Source organism: Tenrec ecaudatus, chromosome 7 (genome assembly GCF_050624435.1).
Source record: "Tenrec ecaudatus isolate mTenEca1 chromosome 7, mTenEca1.hap1, whole genome shotgun sequence".
Classification (NCBI taxonomy): Eukaryota; Metazoa; Chordata; class Mammalia; order Afrosoricida; family Tenrecidae; genus Tenrec; species Tenrec ecaudatus.
Window position 1 is genome coordinate 22,415,132 of NC_134536.1, and position 24,166 is coordinate 22,439,297.

A 24,166-nucleotide genomic window follows, 5' to 3' on the forward strand; every position below is an offset into this window, starting at 1 on the left:
TCTTCAACATCTCTCCCTTTGTCCTTGACCAGGTGAATGGGCCCTGGTGTCCTGGGTACACACTGGGCTGCTATCCACCAGCAGCTGCCCAGGAGAAAGACTTGGCTTTCTTCTTCTGTAAAGAGTTATAGTCTCGGACAACCCGCAGGGGCAGTTCTCTGCCCTCGAGGGTCACTTTGGGTCAGGATTAACTTGATCACAGTGCATTTGGTGTTTGGTTTTAGAATCTTCGAGAGAAACCCTGGTGGTGTAGTGGGTTAAGTGTTGGGTTGCTAACTGCATTGTGACCGTTCAAATCAACCAGTCGCTCCACAGGCGGAAGATGAGACTTCCTGCTCCTGTAAAGATGTACGGTCTGGGAAGCCCACAGAGGGCAGTTCGACCCTGTCCTGCAGGGTTGCTATGAGCTGTGTCCAGTGGATGGCCGTGAGTATGGATCCTAAAGATGCAGATGTCTCGGAATCATTTCCCTGTAGCATGGCACGGTATCTGTAACCTGGCTGCCTCAAGGTTTACCTCTCAAACCAGCAAGGACTGGTAGGTAGATTTTGACTCATAGAGTAGACCTGCTCCTATTAGTTTCTGAGATGGCTTTCTCCCTCTCCCTCAGAGCAGTTGCTGGATTTGAACAGTTAACCTTGGAGGTAGCAGCCCAGTGCCTAACCACTGTGACACCAGGGTTCCCAAGGTATGCTAGTGGAGGACTAGGCTATAGTCTTAGCTGTGGAAGGAGCTACATGCTCACCAAGAAGGCAGAGGGATGCCCACCACCCAGTACTCTGAATCATTATCTCTTCTGTCCCAGAGCCTCACATCAAGAATCGATCATAGTAGCGGGGACTGGGCCACCTTTGAAATGAACCGGTATACTCCTTCAACTCTCCTTTGCATTTAACATGTCCAGCTAAAGCGATTTAAAACCTCTTTGCAAGCTAGATTTACCGTCTCCTAAGGAGGAGCCCTGGTGGCTTACACGTAGGGGTGCTGACCCCAAGGTCAGCCATCTGTACCACCAGCCCCCTTAAGGGAGAAAGACAAGACCTCCTTTCTAACGCCCATAAAGAGTTACAGAATCGGAAACCCACAGGGACAGTTCTACCCTGTGCTACAGGGTCACTATGAGTCAGAATCAACTCGATGGCAGTGAGTTTGGCGGGTTTTTGGTTTCCTGTGTGTAGACCAACTCTCCACTGACGCTCTTTTTCCCTAAGATGGGAGGCCTGTGTGATGAGCTGACCGCCGGGCTCAGAGAACGCCCCGTGTCCCGGTCCCACTATCCCCCATGCTTAGGGAACTAGAACCCGACAAGGGGTAGCGGGTCGGGTGGCAAGATTTAGCCAGCCCTGCCTCCCTGCCTCCTAAATACGAGCTAATGGAGGCGCACGGGGCTGAGGGTCAGCGAGGTGACCCGGGCCTGTTTCCTTAAGTGCCGAAGATTCCAAGGAGGCCTGCTGGCACAATGGCCCGGCTGCAAGCGGAGGGAAGCGAGGGAAGCGAGGCAGTCTCTGGGCAGTTCTGCCCTGTCCCGTGTCGCGCTGACTCGGAATGGTCTCGAGGGCACCCAACAATAGGCGGGTTCCTTCCAGGAATGCAAGATTCAAACATTGGACAAGATTGGAAGCACTGCCGGGACCAGGCACTGAACGTCCGGGCGGAAAGCCGCTCCCAAAGATCCCGGGGCGGAAGGGCCTAGCTCAGCGCGGTCCGGAGTCACCACCCCCACCCCAGCGCCGAGCGGTCAGGGGCGGCGTGCGCGCCCCCGCCGGGCCGGACGTGCGCGTCCCCGCTGGGCCCGCCGACGCGGCCGCGGCCGAGGCCGGGCCGGGTGGGCGGGGCCGAGCGGAGCGGGGCGGGGCCGCGCGAGGGCGGCCGCTGGGGGAGGAGGCCGAGCAGGGGGAGACACAAGGCGGCGCCCGGCTGAGGAGAGGCGCGGTGGAGGCGGCGGGCCGGACGGGGGTGTGGGGCGCGGAGCGGCGCCGGGACAAAGCAGGGCAGCGGGGCACGCCGGCCGCGGCGGTCGGTGCCTGGGCGGCGGTTCGGCCGCGCGGGCCGGTGAGTGTCGGCAGGGAGGGGCGGGCTCGCGCGAGGCCGGGGCGGCGGGGCGGCGGGGCGACGGGCGGCGGGCCCGGCCTGGGCGCCGTAAACACTGTGGCCCGCGAGGGCCGTGCGTGTCCCCGGCCGGCCTGGCCGGCTCACAGCGAGGGCGCCTGCGGCCGAGGCGTCCGCGCCAACCCTCCCACCGGCCGGCCGTTGGGCGGCCAGGAAATGGCGACCCGGGCCCCGGCGACGCCGACCCCCGTGCCGTCGGAGCACCAGTGCGTGTGTGTTGGGGTGCGCGGGCCACGGCTGAGTTTGCCTTGGGGAACCCCAAGAACCTCGAAAGCCCGGCCCCTCGTGCCTCTGGCTTTTTAGAAACAAGGGGCGGGCATTTTGGGGACAAACGGGTTAAAAGTCAGACTGGGAGGCTGCGTGAACTATCTCCGCGGGACGAGCGAAAATGCTAACTTTTCCATTCATGGAAGTGAGAGGATCCCGGGCTCAGCCGCAGTCCTTTATTAAAGGGAAACTTCCTGCTTTTTCGCATCTGGGGAACGTGATCGTTTCCACGTCGCGCACGGTTTCCCCGAAGGGCGCTGTGGGGCGAGGGGAGACGCAGTCTTTCGGATCGAAAGCAGCCTCCTTTATTGAACGCGCTTCAAAGTGGGTGTCGGTGTGTTTTTCCCAGTTCTGCTGCCCCCTCCCCTTCCCCCCTCCGACCCCTTCTCGGAGAGCCTCCTAAGTGCCAGGGAAAAGATGCTTGGGAAGGAATTGACCTTTTATTCCAAAATCATACCCTTGGCTCTGCTCCAAGATGAAGTTATTTATGGCCCATCTGATAGCTGCGTCGATTAACTGAAAATTCTTCAGACTCAAAAAAGCCCAAACTTGCTGAACGCTCCTTCCTACTCCCCCAAACTTCACGGCAGCGCCGCGTCCTTTGGAGACGCGTTCAGTTACCCGGACAGGGTGTCTGTTTGTAGTGGTAGCTGTTGAGGGTTTTCCGGGGCAGTCTCGTGGTTGACCCAGCCCAGGGAAAAGTGTGACCTGAGAAGCCTTTCGGACTTTTCAGCGGGTTAACGTTTCGATGTGCAGTTTTCGCTGAATCACCCTGCTTTATGCGGAGTCACTGTTTCTTACTACACAAGTTTATATGGGGCAACATGTTTTGCTGGTTTGGAAGCTGCAGATTTGTTTACTATTAGGCGCTTTGATGAGGTGAGATTTGCTTTGGGGGGTTCCGGAAAGTCAGTGGATGGGGTTTTGTGAGTGTTTCCAGGAAGTGCAGTTGGAGACCTGGGTGAGCGTCTATGGATTGCGAGTGCGGCAGGTAATTAGTTTTAGCTCCCTATCTCTTCAGAGCTAACACTGGAAAACTTTGTTGAAAGCAGTAATATAATACATAGATTGTTATTATTTTGTGGTCATGTAAAATAGTTAGGTAACTTGGTTGCCCAAAGAAACCTGTTATTCACCCTCGGTTAATGTAAGCGGAAGATGAAACCTCCTCTGGTGAATAGTTCGAGCCCAAAGAGCAGTTGGACCCTGCCTTATAGGGTCACTATGAGTCGGAACCGACACCATGTCAGCGATAGCAAATGTAATATGGGAGCATGAATCAAGGTCTTCCCTGGTGACCTTACGATATCAAGATAGAGTAACTTCCCAACATATCAACAAGGTCTCTATGACTACTATCTACTGTATGCTTTTCATGGGATAGCATGGAGTAAATATTTTTAACTGCTCCAATGACGGTCTATTTTGATAAAAGGAGTTGACATACACTGTGGAATGACAATTGTTTTTGTAAAATTCTTTGATGTGAAAGTCTATATGAAATCCTATCTCATTTCAAATTAAGTTTGGTGACATAGGTGAGGTCGACCTTGACCTAGCAGCTAGGCAGTTACAGCCTTACGTTCCAGTCTATGAACATCTTTTTGTTAGAAAGGAGGGTGGGGAAGACAGTTTTCTGTACATACAAGGATGGGTAAGGAAGATAGAGGGGCCCTAGTAGCGCCATAGTTAAAGCACTTTGTTGTTAATCAAAAGCTTGGTGGTTTGAATCCATCTGCTGTCCTGTGGGCAGAGCTGTAGAGATTTACAGCCTGGGAAACCATGTGGGCAGGTCTCAGGCCTGTGAGGGCTGGGTTGGAATGGACTTGCACAGCAGGGCTTAGGTTTGGTGCTGGTTGAAGGAAGTGAGTGGGGGTTCAGTGGGAGAGAGGTCCAATTCTCACTTTCCATGCCGGAGATGCTGTTTCACTTCAAGCCTGGCCACCACCATTTATCACTGGAGGGTCGTCCATTACTGTACTGCTGGGCAGATTCCAGCCACACATCCAGACTCTGACAGTGGGAAGAAAAGCCTGGCAATCTACTGGCTATCAGCCAGTGAACAGCCCTCTGGGTCCCAGTGGTCAGATTTTGTTGGGCATAGGGTCACCATCACTTGAGGCCACTCTGGGCAACTAACACCGTTTACATTAGACAGTTTCCTATCTGATGGTTTTTAATAAACTTCTTTAAGTTTTCATGATTTGGTATAGAAAACTAATTCTATATACAAGGGGGTACCCCCTATAAAAAACTGGAATCTCCCCGCTCCCCAAAGCTGCGTATTTAATTTTTAAAAAAATAAAACAACCTTTCACCTTCAAAGTACTCTCCATTGCACTTAATACATTTGTCAAATCTACAATTCCATTCTTGGAAACATTTTTCAAACTCATCTGTTTGGATGGCTAAAAGCACGTCCCTCATGTTTTTTTTCTTCATCTCTTCTACGCTGTCAAATCACTGCCCTTTCCTTTCCCTCTTCATTCTTGGACACAAAAAGCAGTCACAGGGAGCGAGGTCAGGTGAGAAAGGTGCGTAGGGCAAGAGACGCATGCTGTTTTTACCAAAAACTAGCGCACTGGCATGGCTGTCATTCGCCATGGTGGCACTGCCAGTCTCCCGTCTACCACAAATCAAGCCTTTTTGTCATACACTGTTTCAGAGCCTCTAAATCGAAAGCTTGATTAATAGCCTGACTGGTGGAACGAACTTCAAGGGCACTCACTACCAATCTACATTTTTGTAAGTTATAGGGAGAAAGACATCTGGAACGAGGTTTGTCATCAGTTGACTTTACACCTCTCTTGAAATGAGAAAACCACTGGTACACTTTGAGTATTTCCTGTAACACTGTCCTTCTAAACTGTGTTAATATCACAAAAGTTTCTGTGGCATTTTACCTGCACAGGAAACAAAATTTCACAGCCACACGCTGTTCTCTTTAAATCAGCCATCAGAGAACCTTCCTAGGTGACACCACTAGGTGCACTAGGGGCAGAGCAAGTTGCTCTATGCCAGCAGAAGCTCCATTCTGCCCTGAGCAATTCCGGTTTGGGGGGCTACCCCCTTGTATGGTTTTATGTAGGTAAGAGTTGGATTCAACTCCATGGCAGTGAGTTTGCCATTTTTGGTGTACATGAATGTGGCTACTGTGTAAAATGAAGTGCACCGATGTTATGAGGACTGTGTGTGTTTGAATCTGCTTGGTACACACACAATGGTAACCTACCTTCAAGGAGTTCTGGTTGGTTTTCAGGGCAGATTAATTGCTTCCAGGACACAAGGCTGAGATTCCCTGGAAGCCGCATCTCCAGTACTGAGTCTCCTGCCTTAAGCTGAGGCGGGGCTTTTTTTTTTTTAAATCAACTCAAAATAGGTTGTAGTCAAGGTAATTACTATTTATCAACATTCTTTCAATTTTTGGTGTAAATTCATACTTACGTCATTATTTATTAAGTAGAGAACCTTGCAAGTAGGTGAAACTCAGTTTGGAGTAAACCACTCATTAGATTTAGAAATGGAAGATATATGTTTAAAAGCTTAAACATTTTAAAGTGGAATTTAGCCATTCTATAAATAAGTTAGGACCAAAGTTTACTAAGAGATACGGAACCCATTTAGCCACTTAGGACTCTTATCACTAGGACATGCCCTTTAAGTTGGGCATTTAAATTAATAGTTGTTTTCCAGTCTGGTTTAGACAGACCCTGCCTTTTAAAAATTTAAACCAGTGTGCTGAGATGCCCATATGGCTAAGGTTTCAGAATGGATTGGGGTCTTTAAAATCAAACGCACTGATCATCAAATAATTGACATGTTTGTATTTTCATTGTACACAAGTACTGTACAAAGAAGGAAGAGCCTTGCCCTCAAGGAGTTTATAGCTTTTGGCTCATTTGAAATTTCAATCAGTGCTTCTGTACTCATTTGTTGGTTAACTCCTTGAACCAATCTGCCTGTAGCTCCCTAACCAGCCTTCATATGTAGCAGCACTCTATTGCTCCAGTAAGAACTCTTTTCCATCCACTGCCATATTAATGGCAGTTCTAAGCAGTAGGTTGGCGTCACTTCCCTTTTCTAGCTGAGTTTCCGTGCCCAGTCCCAGGTTCAGGAATCTGCACCATGCCCACCCCAATTGGGCCTTCTTGAACCTGAGGCTCTAGTTTCAGCTTTTCTCAGTAGCTAGCCCATAGACTTGAAGGGGAATTATGGTAAAATAGTGAAACAGCTTAAAGGTAAACTTTTCGTTACCTTTTTGTCCATCTGTTTTTGTGTTGTTCTAAAATGCAATGGAAGATTGAAATGAACATTTTTTTAAATTAGCTCTTCCCTCTGATTTGCTTTTTGGCAGATGATCTATCTTCCTCCACATATTTGTAAAGAGTCTGGAACATACATCTTGAGTGCTAAGAAATGCTCGTGCCTAGTTGATTTTTTAATTGCAGGTACCTGTGCCGATTGCTGTGGAATTGGTTCTGATTCACAGTGACCTGTAGGACAGTCACACTCCACGTTGGTTTTCCAAGACTGTACTCTAAGGAAACAGAGTGCTACATCTGTCTCTTGGAGATCCTGGTGTGTTCTAACTGCTGACCTTCAGTTAGCAGTGAAGCACTTAACCACTAGGCCACCAGGCTCCGTATTGCAGGTGCAGTGAAGTAATCTTGACTCTGATTTTTAACGTTTGATTTTTAAGGTTATCCTTTTTGGTGGAGTTTGTTGGAATTCTGAATGTTATTTTGTTCATATTGTACTTCTTTCATTTATTTGTGAGTTTAATGTACATAAGCTATCTGAGGCACAGTTTTGAAGGCAAGGGCAAAGAAGAATGACTCAGACAGACATGGCCCCATTCTCCTTGGCGTTTATAGTTGTATTGTGGGGGTAGATTTAAACAGGGTAATGATGTACTTAGAGCTGTGACTGGTGTTACTAATCAAAAATAGAAACATGCAGTGTGTAATGAGCAATCTTTGCCTTTGAGGTTATTTGGAAATAGCTTTTAAACTGAGCCTTAGAGGGTATGAACCTGGAGAAAGGGAGAGAGGGTAGACTGTGCTGGAAGCAGACAATTAAGCAAAGCAGTAATGTAGTGGGTTACAAGGTTAACAGTTCAAGATCACCAGGTGCTCAGAGGGAGACAGATAAGGCTGTCTGCTCCCTTAGAGAGTTTTAGTCTCAGAAACCCACAGGGACATTTCCTCTCTGTCCTATAGGGTCACAATGAGCCAGTCTACTCATTGGCAGTGAGTTTGGTTTCCCAGGGTGTTGTATTGAGGTTTTTGGGGAGGTTTGGGGGTAGCTTTTTCTAGAACATTTTATTTTTCTCAGCCTAGAGCATTTTAAAATATGTGTATTTCACAGTGCGCTATTTACCGTCTCACATGTCTTAATGCATTTGGCAAAATAAAGAAATACTATTTACAAAATTAGTAATCAGGATTTGATTAGCTCAATCACCTCAAGCAAAATCTTGCAGTTGCTACCAGTCAGATTCCAACATTCCTTTTCTATATGAAATGTTACTACATCGCCTCCCTTCTACCCCACCACCACTGTACCCCATTCCCCTCAAAACCTTTAGTCTACTTCCTGTCGCTATAGATTCATCAATCTTGGATTTCTTATACCCCAAAATGGAAAAGCATATAACACACTTCAAGAGGGTGACCTTCAGTGACATAACACCTCTGAGATACACCCTAAGAGGAACAAATGAAACAAGACGAACCAAAAATATAGAAATTTTTTGAAGGCAGTATATCTAGGTCTCAAGATACCTTTAAATGACAAGGCTTCATTAAAAATAAAAATTGTAGCTTGCTTTGTCAACCCCAAAGTATGAACTGAGGAAGAGCTGCTGTTAGAGAAAATAGAAGCTATTGCAAAACAGTCTCAGCAGTTGACAAATGTTTTCTAGTCTAATGAGACTTTGTCTAGTAATTCAGTTTACATGTTACATTTAAAATGTTTGAAAAACAAAAGTTTAAAATCCTGAGGTTTTTTAATTAACCTCCTCTTAAATGTGAAGCCTTAATTTTAGCAGCACTTTCTATTGTGTCTATAGCCATGTTACTGTTCAAATTAGGGATTGGCATTCAAAACTTGCTTCACATAGTGAATTAGCGATTTGAAATACTTTACCGGGATCATATTTAATTTGATAATAACAATCGAGTAGAAAAGAGATGGCCTTGGGAGCAATTGATCTGTATTTTAATAGCCATTGTTGAGAATTGTTAGATTCACAATGATCATGAATGTACATTTGAAACACTGAGGGTTACAAATGTGAATGCTTTTTAGAAATAACTTAAAATGCACATGTCTACAGCCAAATAATGTGCCATTATAATTGGAAAGGGCGAAAAGACTTTGTTGACCACAGAGGTAATTATGTGTTGGGGCTAAACGAAAAAGTTGTGTAATCTCCATTCCTCAAATAACACCCTAAAATGGAATCACTAGTTCCTGAAGGGCTGCCTTATTTTCTTAAACTTTTATAAGTGAACGTATCTGTTGTTATTTATGTACATGGAACAGACGTTTAAATCCTAGCTCTGCCACCTGTGAGTAGGTGATTTGGGAAAAGTCAGACTTGTGTTTCCTCTGGGATATTAGGAAGATTAAGTGAGAAGTGTAAAGCGCATTTAAAAAACAAAATACGTCTTTGTGGTGGGGTCAGATCAGGTGCAGTTCCTACACTGTGTCTCCATTGTTGTCCCCCATAAGGCTGTGTGCATATATTTATAGGTTTAGTATTAAGGTAGCAGGTGGACATTGGGCCGCCACTCAAGTACTCCCTCAGCGCAAGAACACTTTGTTCTATTAAACTGGCATTCCATGATGCTCACCTTCCTGACATGATCACTGAAGACAAAGCGGGTGCGTAAGCAATGTTTGGTGTTTTTGAGATGTGTTCTGACTGGTGTGGTCATATGATGGTGTGGACAGTAGCTGGAAGTGTCCTTACAAGTGTTAAGGGCAGTGGCCACTATTGTTGGAGCTGCTTATATTTTTAGGAGTCTCCCGTAGTGACAGTCAAACCTTTAACCTTCGTCCCGGGAGCTGCACTCAGCCTAGTCGTTGCGAAACAAGAAAGCTTCAGCTCTGCTCACCGTCTGGGCTAAAATCTCAGGAAAGTTACTCCTTGAAGGTCTGCTTATTTTACATTCTTGGTGGTCACTTAATCTGTCATTTCTCCAGTTATGGCTATTTTAGCATGGCGCTCTTGAATTGGGTATGTTTTAGACACCTTTAAAACTTGGACCAACATCCGAATGTCTAAAATTCATGGCTTAGACTTTTTAACATACTTTACAATGCTGTTTTGGTATTGTGTGCCCACCTGCCCCTGAGCTAATTGAGCATGGTGATACCAGCTCAGGCCCTTTCTATCTATCAGTGCTGTAGCCGTAATGATGGTGATGGGCATTGGCTATTTGGGTTTGAGAAAAATCAAGCCACAGATGGAGAAAAAGAAATCACTCGTTGGGGAGAGATTAGTTTCCATGAGCCACCTGGAACCAGGCTGGCGTTATGGGACAGGAAGTCAGGGAGCTTGCCAGCGCTTAAGTCAGTGGTCCTCAACCTTCTTAAAGCCGCGGCCCTTTCATACAGTTCCTCCTGTTGTGGTGACCCCTCACCCACCCATACAATGATTTTCGTTGCTACTTCATAACTGCTACTATTTATGCTATTATAAACCGGGTGACCCCTGTGAAAGGGCCGTTTGACCCCCAAAGGGGTCATGGCCCACAGGTTGAGAACTGCTGTCATAAGTGCTGAGGTGAAGAAAAGAGGCTAAGAATCAGATTCTTCAAAAATTCGTGTCTGCTACAATGTAATTTAGGTTGGGACACTTTGAGTAAGTAGTTATTCTCTGTGCCAAAAGAGATACAAAGTAATCGAGTGTCCAGCTCGTGTGTGGAAGAATGATCTAGGCAGGATGGATGAGGGAGGCCTCTAAACGTTTGTGTGGAAAATAGAATTAAAAAGTGTGAGGGTTGTAGGGGGGCTGGCCCTTTCCCCCTACAAAAAAAGTCATGGAATTTTCTCACAAACTCATATAGATGAGTTTTCTGCATATGGCTGGTAATCGAAGCTTCTGGAAAGTCGTGAGCACCTGGGGAGAGCGGTTAGCATGCACAAGAAAATGGGTGGGATCTTCAGGAGGAATGTTGAAGAAGCAGGAAGAAATGACTAAGGAACCAGAGAGGTCATAGGACCAAAGCCCTGGAAGTGTAAACCAGAAGGCCCACGACCTAAGGGTTCCGAGGTGGTAGGGGTGATAACATCTTTCGGGAAGCAGACTGCCTCAACTCTGCGAAGGCAGAGCTGGCAGGTGCCAACGACCGATCTCTCTTCTGGCAGCCCAGCACTTCGCACACTGTTCTACCAGGGGTTTTGCCCCATCAAGACAATCAAGGGGAGAGAGAGCCACAGTTGGAGGCATTAGCAGTGGTCAGTCGTATGATGAGAGGGTGCACAAACAAGATGAGATCTGGAGGTGAAAGCCTTTTGGATTCAGTACTAAGGGCCTCTGTTGTTTAACAAACACCCCATACTAACTGCTGTCAAGCAAATCCTGGCTTCCAGTGACCCTATTGGACAGTCGAGCGGCCCCTTTGTGTTTCCAAGACTGTAAACTTTCGTAGAAGCAGAAAGCCTCAGCTCTCTCCAATGAAGCAGCTGGTGGATTCCAACTGCTAACCGTGTAGGTAGCAGCTCAACCCCCAACCTTTCATGCCACCAGAATGCCTCACTGTTGCTTTTAGGTGCCATCCAATCACTAGTGAACCCATGTGGCAGAGTAGAATGACCCAGTAGAGTATTTTGGCTATAAACTGTATGAAAGCAGATCACCAGCTCTTACTCTCGTGGCGCTGCTGGGTGAGTTTGAACTGTCACCCTTTTGTAAGGGTAGCTTTAATAAGGGACGGCAACAATGAAGCCAGTTTAGTGGAGCTGAGGCGTGTGTGCACCAGGTTAGCTGTTTGGTATGAGGTGGTCTTCAAAAAGTTAGTGGAAAGGTAGAATTGAAAAATGATGGGATTTTTCAGTCAACTTTTTGAAACACTTGAGTTTGTTTTATTATTTATTTTCTGAATAAGCTAAAACAAAGGTAGAAAAATAGGATATTGTTTATTGGGTTTCTTAAGATGAGACCTTAAACATATTTTAATATTAATTGGATTAGCCCAATAAAGAGGTTGAATATTAAAGGGGAAAATGCACTTGCTTGGCTTAGTAAATATTAAAACATTATATTTTACTGATGCTTTCCATTATTTTTGCCATGATTTTTTTCTTGATCAGATTTATAATAGCTGATTTTAAACCAAGAAAGGCCAGCTAAATAGCTGTGTACTGTCATGCTATCATAGAAGATTTCTTGGCTGAAATACCCAATGGCTTCCAGTTACTTAAAGTGTCTGAACTTAAAGTAACATACACTCTTATGATTGCTCATAATTAGCCTTATTCTGTCCTCTTCCCTTACCCAGCTACCTACCTTATGTCTTAACTGTGATTTTGTGATACTGGGGTTTGGATGAACATGTTTGGCCATTTTTCCCTTCCTTACTGGCCTGACCCTTCCAATTCTTCATTCATCTCATCTCCTAAGACGAATGCAGATTCTTCAACCCCTACCCATACTTGCTTATTCTATTTTCTATACCATCATTTCACCTCTGCTGTATTGATTGCATAGGGTTATGATTTGATATTTACTGGATTTGCCTGTGTTGCTGCTTGAGAGGGGAGGCATTACATCTTACACATGCTGTCTGGAACACAGAGGTTATACCTGAGGTGTTTAATGAATGAATGGAAACTGGCCTTCACACATGCCCACAGCTAAAGAACTTGAGCTAGAGCTTGTGTTTTCTGGATGAAGTCCCTCTCTGTTGGAACCAAGACTTAGCCCTGTAGGTTTGTTGTAGAATTTACTACGGCATATGCACGGCCTAATGGTTATGCATTGGACTGTGGTCCACAAGGACCACAAATCAAAACCACCAGGTGTTCCTTAGGAGAAAGGCGGGCTCCCTACTCCCACTAACAGTTACAGTCTCAGAAACTGATGGGGGCAGTTCTAGTTCTACCCTGTCCTAAACGGTCGCTATGAGTTGGCATTAACTCCTAAGGCAGTGAGTTTTTTGGTAATGAGGTAGCACCAATTTGGGTGGTGGTTTCAAGCCACGCAGAGACTCCTAGGAAGACAGGCCTGGTGGTCTGCTTCCCGAAGATTAAAGCCTGGGAAACCACGTGCAGCAGTTTTACTCTGCCCACATGCGTGGCCATGAGTCGGAAGCAAGGGCATTAATAACAGTGCTATGTTTTAAATAATTGTATCTATGGAATTCAGGATTTTCTTTTCTTTTGAATATGCTGAGGTCTCTGCAAAATCAATGCATATCAAAATCAATGTAGTTAAAATTTTAAAGAGGTGTCTGGAACAAGAGAAGTCTCTGAAATCTGTTCAAATCAGTCTTAATTTCTTTGGACTAATTTATATATTTCACAGGATAGTAGAATTTAAGTGTTGCCCTTTCATTGCCCTTCGAGGCATGTTACTTATTAGCTGGCATATACAAGATGAACCTTTGTGACATTTAAGTTAAAATCCTTGAAGAAATGGAGTACTTAGGATCTTTAAAAATGTATCGATTATCTGTAAGATATACTTCCTGCATATGTTCATATTCTAGTTTTTTTCTATGTCTTCCTTCAATAGGCCAGTATACACCAATAATGTATTATGAGATGACTTTTCCACACACACCACCACTTTCTGCCTAACTTCGTTTCTTTCCATTTCAGCAGCTCGAGCGGAGCTGGACTGGCCATCATGGAGGAGGAGCTGCAGCACACACACTGTGTGAACTGTGTCAGTAGACGGTGCATGACCCGACCAGAGCCTGGGATATCCTGTGACCTGATTGGTTGCCCATTGGTTTGTGGAGCAGTTTTCCATTCATGTAAAGCTGATGAACATCGCCTTTTATGTCCCTTTGAGCGAGTGCCTTGTTTAAACAGTCACTTTGGATGTCCGTTTACATTGGCACGAAATAAAGTTGCTGAACATCTAGAATCATGTCCTGCCAGTGTGGTGTGCTGCACGATGGAGTGGAACCGGTGGCCAGTCAGTTACGCAGACCGGAAATCGTACGAAAATTTAAGCAGAGATGTTGATGAAGTGGCACAATTAGATATGGCCCTGGCCCTTCAAGACCAAAGGATGCTTTTAGAATCTCTCAAAGTCGCCACCATGATGTCAAAGGCGACTGATAAAGTATCAGAAAGTAGAGAACAAATTTCAGTGAAATCAAGTGTCCCAGAAATACCACATGCTAATGGTCTGGTGTCTGTTGATGAAGAATCGTATAGTGCACTCTATCAAGCTACTGTAGAAACAACCAGAAGTTTAGCAGCTGCGTTAGATATCCTGAATACAGCCACAAGAGACATTGGCATGCCAAGTACAAGTCTTTCTGCCTCCCACAAGGAAATGGATGAAGAGCAAATTCCCAGAGAAAGCTTACAGGGTGACAACTTAAAAGACCAGGAACATTTTTATAGTGAAGAGATAGGGGCATTAGGTGGAATTGACCACAATGAACTAAGCCAGAATCCCCAACCTGAACCGAATGGTTCAAGTGACTTATTATGTGACTTGGATACACCTTCTCGTGACCCTTCTGCACTTTGCAATGGCTTTCCTTTGGAAAATATATGCACACCGGTACAGAATCAGAATTTACATGATGATTCGAAACAAAGTAACTTAACAAATGGAGAGTGTGTGGCATCAGATGGTACGTCAGAACCTTCCAGTTCACTCTCAGTAGCAGCACAACTTAGGGACGTCATGCCGCCCATTCCCTTGCCTAATGGCGCGGTTCAGCATATCCTTCTGCCAGAGGATGAGGATGAAGAAGAGTTGTATTGGCGAAAAGTAGACTTAGGGGACTTGAGGAATATGGATACCTTATCTTTCAGTCATCCTCCTTCCTTCAAGTTTCTTTCCAATTCATGGTCCAAACCAAAGGAAGATAAGGCAGTGGATACATCAGACTTGGAGGTTGCAGAAGATCCCATGGGCCTCCAAGGAATAGATCTAATCACAGCAGCCTTGTTGTTCTGCCTAGGAGATTCTCCCGGTGGGAGGGGTATATCTGACAGTCGCATGGTTGATGTTTATCGCATTGACTTTGGGACCCAGACTTTCTCACTCCCATCCGCCATTCTCGCCACAAGTACAATGGTCGGGGAAATAGCTTCCGCTTCCGCTTGTGATCATGCCAACCCACAGCTTTCAAACCCAAGCCCTTTTCAGACCCTTGGGCTGGATTTAGTTTTGGAATGTGTTGCTAGGTACCAACCCAAGCAGCGGTCAATGTTTACATTTGTTTGTGGACAGTTGTTTAGGAGAAAAGAATTTTCTTCACATTTTAAGAACGTGCATGGAGACATTCATGCTGGACTCAACGGCTGGATGGAACAGAGGTGTCCTTTAGCTTATTACGGCTGCGCCTATTCTCAGCGTAGGTTTTGTCCATCAACACAAGGAGCAAAGATTATACATGACCGCCATTTGAGGTCGTTTGGAGTTCAGCCGTGTATTTCTACAGTATTAGTGGAGCCTACTAGAAACTGTGTGCTGGGATTACATAGTGACCATTTGAGCAGTCTTCCTTTTGAGGTTCTGCAGCACATTGCCGGCTTTCTCGATGGCTTCAGTTTATGCCAGCTCTCACGTGTGTCCAGGTTAATGAGGGATGTGTGTGGCAGTCTGCTTCAGTCTCGTGGAATGGTTATACTGCAGTGGGGGAAAAGGAAGTATCCAGATGGAAATTCATCATGGCAGATCAAAGAAAAGGTTAGTGTAATCTTAACTGTACCAACCCCGATCTTACACAGTCTTAGCACAAGCCCCTATTTTCACACAATAGTTAGCAGCTGCCACTGAGTGTAGTCCCAACTCCAGCGATCGGACGTACAGTGAAACAAAGTCAGTCCCGTGCTATCCTCATGATCTGCAGCCTGTTTGAGTTCATCCTATAACTCTTGTACCAGACTTTGTCACTGAGAGTCTCCCATGCCTTCACAGGCCCTCTACTTCACTATGCATGATGCCATCTAATAGCGACTGTTTCTTCCTGCTGACATGTCCAAAGCGTCATGCTCTGTGGTAGTCCATAAGGTTTTCACTGGCTGAGTTTGACAAGCAGATCACCAGGCCTTTTCCCTCAGCCTGCCCTTCTAGAAGCTCTACTGAAAGCTGTTCACTGTGGGTGACCCTGCTAGTGTCTGGAATGCTATTGGCACATCTCCCAGCCTCATTGCAACATGCAAGCCACCATATAGTGTACTACCAACTAACTGCAAGAGGTGGTAGTGACACACAGTACCCAATAACATGACCGATGAATTTTTAGGATTATTATGGGGAAAATGATCATCAGTTAAGACTCTTACTAGGGCCCTAGGATGGCAAACTCAGTACTAATTCATCAAGAACTAAGGTGTTGAGAATTGTCATAATCACAGATTTATTGCAGACATTGCTAGAACTAGATTCAGGTTGAATGTAGCATAAACCCCCTGTGATTGCTTCAGTTAAGCAATTCCATACCTCTCCGTTCCTGTAAAATAACCCTCTTCATTGGGCCCATTTGACCACGTCCTAACTTGGGCTCCGTATGAAATGTTTTCACTGTGGGACAGTGGAGGAAGCAAGGGGAAGGCTATTTCCTGCATACAGTTGGCAGTTTCTTTTTATTCCTATAGCAATTTCTCAGGGCTCGGTTATTCCAGGTAGAATGTACCTATGAAAAAGGTGTAACTACTACTACAGTCAGTAGTAGTCAGTGCCCAGTTAATTGTTTGGGAGCAGAGAGCATGTATTGGGCTGATGTGAGGTAAGAGTAAGGTCGTGGGGTTTGACCCTGGGAGAAGAGTTGGAGGAGGGGGGACTCTGGGTTGCGCATAGTGTAAAGGTTCATCTCACGTTAGGAGCCTAGACTAGAAGTCATTCAGGCCTTGGGAACAAACCCTGTTACCTGTTCCCTCCCGCGATACCTCCTTTTGCTCAGCTCCTATTTGAAGCATCATTCCCTAGAAAGTAGGAGACATTACAAATAGCTTTTATGGAAGATTTGGGTTTTTGTTTTCCTGTTTTAGAAAACTTAGAATATGGAAGTGCTTGGATTATGATAGCATTTGGTTACATGGGGTTAACATTTCCTGCTTATTTTGTTCTAAACACCCTTCGATTTTCTCTAGTCGTCATTGCCCTGGTGTTCCAGAATTCCACATCTCTCTGTGTACTCCTGAGAGCTCAGTAAGAAACGCGCACAGTCATTATCTCTTTTCTCCAAATGAATTCCATTCGGAAGAGGGGTGGGGGTGGTGTGTGTGTGTGTGTGTGTGTGTGTGTTCCCCATTTGGCCTGTTTCCTTGTTAAGATAGGGCCCTATGAGCATTACTTCTCATTGTCCTTGCCCTTTGGTATTGACATAATGGAGTGTAATAATTTCTGAGGATCCTGTAAGTATTCCCATGGAAGATTTCATTCATTCTTAGAGTTGAAATTGCCACCACTTGGGTGGATTACCCACAAGTCCACAGCCCAGCCAATCCTTTAAACTTGTACCAGCACATGCAAGTGTCTGCTGGAGACCTCTGCTTGATGACCTCACAGCTTCCTCAAACACCATGGTGTGACCTACAATAGCCACCTCCTACCTGGGTTGCTAATTCCAGTGTCACGTTTACACACACACACCACCACCACCACCACCCACCACCCCCACTCACCTACCACAATGTAGTTTCTTTACAGGAGCTAGATAAAATAGATAAAACTTCATTCGTCTTCATTGAGCTAAAACTAGAGGTGGGTTCCTTAATGAGAAATTTAAGACTTTTCATAGACTGGTCCCCTCACCTGTTTCTCTTTTTGTTGTCATTTTATACATCAACCACCTTGAGTTGCTTCATTTCCTGATGTTTTCTTTCTTGGCCCAAGTTCTTCGAATATGCTTCTCCTAATACCTAGAGTTGAACTTGGCAATGAGTACTTCCTTTAGTTTTTTGAACTCACTGTCCCTGGATTAGGGTATAAACCAGTTCAGAGAGGTTAAGTAACTTCTTCCACTGGTTGGAGTCACACGTAGCCTGTTTCTCGAATTTGTGGTCTTCATCTACTTGCTAAACCCTGCTAACTCTTCAGGTCGTCTTCAAGAAAGACTTCTGGGACATTCTATCCCCTATCCCTGTACCCCCCACCCCCCCAAAAAAAAAGCTTCAGGGAGGTGCATTGCAGTGTGTTCGTATTATAGATTGCTGCTAAAGCACTTGTCCTGCTGATTTGAAATTCAACATGTTCATTGTGTTGATTTGATACTTACTAAGGAGTCAGTTGTGCCTCATAGCTACCCTGCACAGCAGAGTAGAACTGCCCCTCGGATTTTGGCCTGGTAAACCTTAGTGGGAAAAGAAAGCCTCCCCTTTCTTCCGCAGATGGGTCCGAAATGCTGGCCAGGTTCACCAGGTTCTTAAAAATGGGGCTCTAGGTAGCTAGAATGTTCTTCCTGGCCCCAGACTTGTTGCCAAGTCCACTCTGGCGCACAGTTTCCAAAGCTATAAAGCTTTATGCAAGCAGACTGCCTCCTCTTCCTGAAGAGCAGCTAGTGAGTTGGAAATCTTTGACCTTTGGATTAGCAGCTAGGTGCTTGACTATGTGCCACCAGGACATAGCACTGCCGAATAGCAGGCTTTAAGTAAATGATGGGTTCGATCCTTTGTTAAACATGTCAGGAAGAAAAAAACAAACAAACATGTCAGGAAGTGGGAGTCAGGGCCCCCCCCCCTTTTGGAATCTGCTTTTTCCTGATGAGTTTTTTCCCTAGACCAGTGGTTCTCAATCTTCCTAATGCTGTGACCCTTTAATACAGCTCCTCATGTGGTGACCCCCACCCCCAATAAAACTATTTTTATTGCTACTTCATAACTGTCATTTTGATACTGTTATGAATCGGGAGACGCCTATGAAAGGGTCATTCGACCCCCCACAGGGATCATGACCCACAGGTTGAGAACCACTGTCATAGACTCTTTACTGGGTGGTCCTTTCTGTTAATTTCTTCCCTTGAAGCTGGAAGAAAATGCCTAGTTCCCCTTTCGGTTGGTTGGAGAGGCTAGTGGTAGGTATCTGTTGTGCCCGTTAAAGTTTTTGCTAATATTTAGGTTTTTGCTAACTTTTGGAACACTATTCCAACCATGGCAATTGACCAGACCCCAAAGGAGTGTGTGCGTACTTGTGCTACCCAGCGATAACATCCATTATCAGTGCTGAGTGATCGTGGCCATCCTTTCCTGAGAAACATGGGACTGGGGATGCCTCAAGGGCCCTGCTCTTTACCAAGGGCCAGCACATTTAACTAGAGCTTTGCCTGGGGGCGAGTCCAGCTGTGGTGCCCACCCTGCCCAGCCCTGCCCCATCCTTGCTTGTTACCTAGGTTGGCCCTGCTCTGTTCATGCCTGGTCCCTATTTCAATGTCACTTTATGTTTGAAATTATACAGAGGAGAAAAGGTCACAGAAGTCATTTGGACTAGTTGTCACTTCCATAAGAACAGAGACTGAATTGGCCTTTGTTTATCATTTCCTCCCTAGTATCTGGGCTGGGACCATGCTAAGCATTCTGTAAATCTTTCTTGGATGAGTATATAAATGCTTGGGCCAGAGCCTTGAAAATCTCATTTATATCCCCAAATGTACCCCACTGCCTACCTTATATGGAGCCCTGGGGGTGAAGCCAGTAACTTGGGGGCTGCTCACCACAAGGATGGCAGTTTGAACCTACTGATCACCCAGCGGGAGATAGATGAGATTTTGTGCTCCCTAAAAATGAACGGCCTCAAACCCACAGGGGGTCAGGGTCGACTAGATGATGGTGTGGGTCGCATCTGGCATACACAGCTGCAGGTGGCATCATTTAATAAATGGACTAGTTAGATGATAGTTCTTCAGAACCCAGAGCCGCCTAGTGGGCACCAGGGAACTAGCCCATGTTCTTACAGCAGGCTTATGAACGGGATGACAGGTGAGTAATTTGCTCCTATTCTATAGCAATTGCGACCGAAATAGTACGCATTCTACAAAAGCACTTTCTGTATAAATTTTAAAAAACATTTTGAACAAATTGGTGCTTTCCAAGTACCCTTCCTACTTAAAAACAGCAGTGGGAAGGTATTAGTAGTACCTGAATACAACATGCAGACTGGCTAATCCAGACCAGTTTCCTGGTTGCTTTTCCTCTTTGTGGCTAATGCCGTAAAGTGCCACGTTTCTCTTCAGAGTGGCCGCTAGAACAAGAAGCAGGTCTCAGTCTGGGAACTGACTTGTTTAAATCTGAAGCAGGCTTTTCTTCCAGGTGTGGCGCTTCAGTACCGCGTTTTGTTCTGTAAATGAGTGGAAGTTTGCTGACATCTTAAGCATGGCCGACCACCTGAAGAGATGCAGTTACAACGTTGTGGAACAGCGGGAGGAAGCCATCCCACTGCCCTGTATGTGTGTGACACGGGAGCTCACCAAGGAAGGCCGCTCTCTGCGCTCTGTTCTGAAACCTGTCGTTTAAAAGCTCGGCTTGCACAGACATGCAAACGCCTAGTATTTCTTCGTAATCTGTGACACTTTATTAATGTATTAAAGACAACAACTAGCTGAATTTATTGTCACTATGTATATAAGGTTCTGAAGTGACATCTATTTTTGTAAAATATTGTTTAGTTAGGGGGGGAAGTTGCCTTAATGTTTGAAATGTGTGACATTTTTGGAACTTGCTGGACAGGGTGATTGAGTTTTTAGTGATACGATTTTTGGAACTAATCTTTTTAATGGTGTGTGTATGTTTGGTTCTTAAATGTTGGGGCTTTCTAAACTGACAAGATCCTGACCAAACAATTTATTCCTCACCTTTTCTGTGGGTTATTAACCCAGATGTGCAAAACATGAAACTTTGAGTCACATTGTGTTGCAGCTCAGATTTTGAAGGTAAAAGCAGTCACATGCTTTAAACACTCTCTTAAGATCACAATCAAGTTTTGCCTTTTTTTAAATCTCTAGTGCTCCCCTTATACAATTGTTGGTACGCAGATGATTGCTAAAACATATTTAAATCCTCTCTACATCACTGTTTGGTAATGCCATTGAGTCATGCTTGAAAAAGTATCCACAAAGGTGTACCCATCTTAAGTATTTCTGACTGTCACACTGAGAGAGCCCACATGCAACTTGCTTTTTGGTTAGATGCCACATCCAAAAACTCATGGCCACAGGTGGAAACAACAACAAAAAAAATCCATGGCTTGACTTTATTTTGAAGCTGTTTCTGGTTTAATGTGTTGCTAGGTCTCTGCTATTTGGAGAAAAGTAAATAACATACCTCATTTTAAGTTTGGATTGAGTACATTGTATGAATATAATGCAAATATTCAGAATGTAATAAAGGGCTTGACAGTATTTTTCTTAAGTCTTTTAAATGTTGCCTTTGATATTTATTTTCAAAAATACCTTTGTATTGTTCTAAGACATTAACAAATGTGAAATCTGGTATTATCCTTGTAAGATGACAATCACAAAATGCAGAAATCTATCTCAATTGGCAATCGCTTCAAACCATGTCCAAGTAAGTTCCCTGAGAGAAAAAAAAAAAGAAATGAATCTTTATATCAAGATCAAGGCATATAGTAGAAAAAAATTTGAAGGCCTTTTCTTGAAGTTTTTTTATTCTAGATTTATGATTACACTCTTAATAACCTGATGTGATTGGTCAGTTAAAAAACAAGTACATCGGTATTTAGAATTAAATGGCAAACATACGTCAGTACTGTGTTTTCAGGAACTCCTGGCAGTTGGTGGTCTGCCACGAAAGCACATTACCGTGTTAGAAACGTCAAAACTCTATTGTGCCTTCTCTTCCTACATTTGTTCTTGAGGGTGCTCTGTGGGTCCCTGGGTCTGGATGCCCATATAAGGCAATCAGGCTAAGCCGAGCCCTTCCTTGGGCATTAGAGAAGAATTCTCAACTTCTTAAGACTTGTTTTGGTTGGATCAAGTTCATAGAACAGTTGAAAAACAGCATTAACGACTAATCATTTGTTTTGCTCCACCTTTTAATTAGAATGCTTGCACGTGCTTCACAGTGCTTAAAGTTGTTTCTTTCAGCTGTAAGATTAAACTGCTTAAAGTTTCTCTTGGTGAAAAGGATAGAAAGGAGTAAGATGTCAAACATTGAAAATTACAACTCTGCCTTTTGAAAGGTTTGCTGGAGTGTCTATTTAGAATAATACAAGCATTAACTCTTTCATTTTTATGGTTGTGCATTTTTTAAATCCATGAGTTTTCCATGTAGACGTTTCTCCACTGGAACATGAGATAGCTAACGTTTTCTCCACCTTTTTTGTTTCTTTGACACATGTTTGGCTGGTCTCACTGTTGCTTGTGATGCCACCAGATCACATTGTTAAAATGTTTTCTTTGTGCAACATTTGTTCATATTCTAATAAATTTAATGTTTTCCCATGGTATGACTCAGTAACTTAGCTCCAAAACCTTGGTTTAAACAAAACAGTAGTACTTGTTTGACAGATTCCATTAGTGTGACTGTAGGAGTGGCCTGTCAATTAATTGATGACTACCATTACTTACCAGTGTTTTACTGGTGAGCATTACACTGTTGAAAATTTTTCATATATAAATAACTCACTGGTTACTTTTCCCTGCCCCTCAGTGTCTCTTTGAAAGGCTGAAGAGCTTCTGGCCTTGATTATGTTTGTGAGGCTTGCCATGGGAACCATCTATCCAGCCTTTTCAAGCATGAAAAGATTTGTATGTATGTCAGCAAGTTATCTGAGAAGTCTGATTCTTTAGTCTTTGCTAACCAGCAGGATAATGGGCAAGTAGCAAGAGGGAAGGAAATCATCTGAATTCACTTTCACCATCTGCCTCTGTCTTGGATCTGCCTCTTTTTGGCTTAATGTCTGTCAGGTTGCTTCTCTCCCTAACTGGATGTTGAGTCTCTCAGATCATCACTTTCAGCCCAGAAGACTCAGCATCACTGTGAGTTAGTGAGCAATGTAACTACGTGGACTTCTTCCCCAGACCAGCTGAACAGGGGAGCTCCGGAATGGGAACCAGCAATCTCTTAAGCAGGCCTCCTCCAGGTGACTGACAGGCATGGTCACGTGTTAAGATTTAGAGGAAAGCCTGAGACATGCCCGTTTTAGACTCCTGAAGGTTGTATTCTGTGTACACGAGTGCGCATGCACACACATTCAATCCAAATTAAGTATGCTAATGTGTTGATAATGATGGTTAGTTAAGATAATTTATATGCTAGTTCTCTCAGTATTACCATATGGCAAAAATAAGTTGGGTACTCTGTTGTTGGAAGTTTTGGGTTTAAATAGTAGTCAAAATTTACTATTAGTCTGTTTCACTAGTATTTCTTTTGTTCGAGGTACATTGCAGTGCACGTTTCATTTGGTTAGCACTGACAATTAGCTTAATCGGTTTGTTCAGTGCTTGTGCAGTCAAGTGAACACATTGGATTTCTAAAAGATAAGCAGTGTAGGTGAGTGGATTTGAACCTATAAGAATATCCCTAGAAATCCTTTCAAGTCTATCAATAAGAGGTAATACTGATAGGGTAGGTTGATCTTTATTATTATTATTAAATCTTTGACCCTGGCCTGCATATCCCGTTGGTGTTGTTACTATTTTGAACCTGAGCTTACCATTTTGAGATCTCCAATAGAGTTGATAATGTTGTTTTCAACAAAACTCCCAAATCTCTGCAAGATTGGATAGTATATATTAATGAATTCTACTTGTGAAGTTTGTAGTCTTAGAAGTTTGAAAGCAAAATATTTCTTAATGTTTTATATCCTAACCTAAAAAGACACAAGGTTTGGTTTTGTTTTTTAAAGTTCCTGAGGAATTAAACAATACATGAATGTGTTTGATGTGATTGGGAGCTCCAGAAGTGGGTGTTTAGAGGTAGGAAGAAATGGGAAAGCACTTTCTCTCGGTGTGCAGTTTTTTGAGGGAGAGAATTTTGGTTTGCATGGCTATCTATGTGTCACTCTCGATAGTCCCAGCTCACATGCTTATGGAGCCTGTAGAAAAGGGACAATTAGTAACGCCGTAAAAAAAAAACCAACCCAGTTTCTTGGCTAATTGTGTTTTAAATAATCCAATGATGGTTTGGTTTGGTTTGGTTTTTAGGATTTGGTCTAAATCTGATTTTAAAAATAAACAAATCCCCCAATCAGTTTGCGCACTGTTGAACATAAAGGCTGATCAGTGAAGTCCTTTCCAAATAAGAGAAGACAAAGACATTCTTTCATGCGGTTACTGTGCCTTTCGTTTGCAAGATCAAAAGATCAGACCCTTCTAATTTCCATTTTATATATGACAAACAAGTGCTGGGTGATTGGGTTATTTGAAAGAAGGACAAAGTAAGAACGGGAGAGTACGTGCTCTACGATGGTTCACTTTCCCACTTGGCAAATGCACAAAGAAATCCTTCAGGGTAAGGAAATTAATCCGAAAAATATCATTGCCTATATCATAGTGCTACTTTTTGTTTTGGAAAAAAAAAATGACTGGGCAATACAAAGGCAGTACAAAACAAAAATTGAAACTAACCATGTCTGATGTGTTTGCTTCAAAATAATTTGCAAATCCTAGGAGCTTTGGCAGAATTTTTGCAA

The 24,166-nt window shown here is 44.2% G+C and overlaps 1 protein-coding gene across 1 annotated transcript; it reads left to right on the forward strand.

The window, feature by feature from the left end:
• Nucleotides 1–1,910: 1,910 nt before the first annotated feature.
• FBXO30 (F-box protein 30) lies at nucleotides 1,911–23,019 on the forward strand. The gene is made up of 3 exons (XM_075554425.1): nucleotides 1,911–2,052; nucleotides 13,207–15,265; nucleotides 19,825–23,019. Exons 2-3 carry the CDS (start codon nucleotides 13,235–13,237, stop codon nucleotides 20,026–20,028), a joined length of 2,235 nt encoding a protein of 744 aa, XP_075410540.1. The 5' UTR covers nucleotides 1,911–2,052; nucleotides 13,207–13,234; the 3' UTR covers nucleotides 20,029–23,019.
• The last annotated feature ends 1,147 nt before the right edge of the window (nucleotides 23,020–24,166 follow it).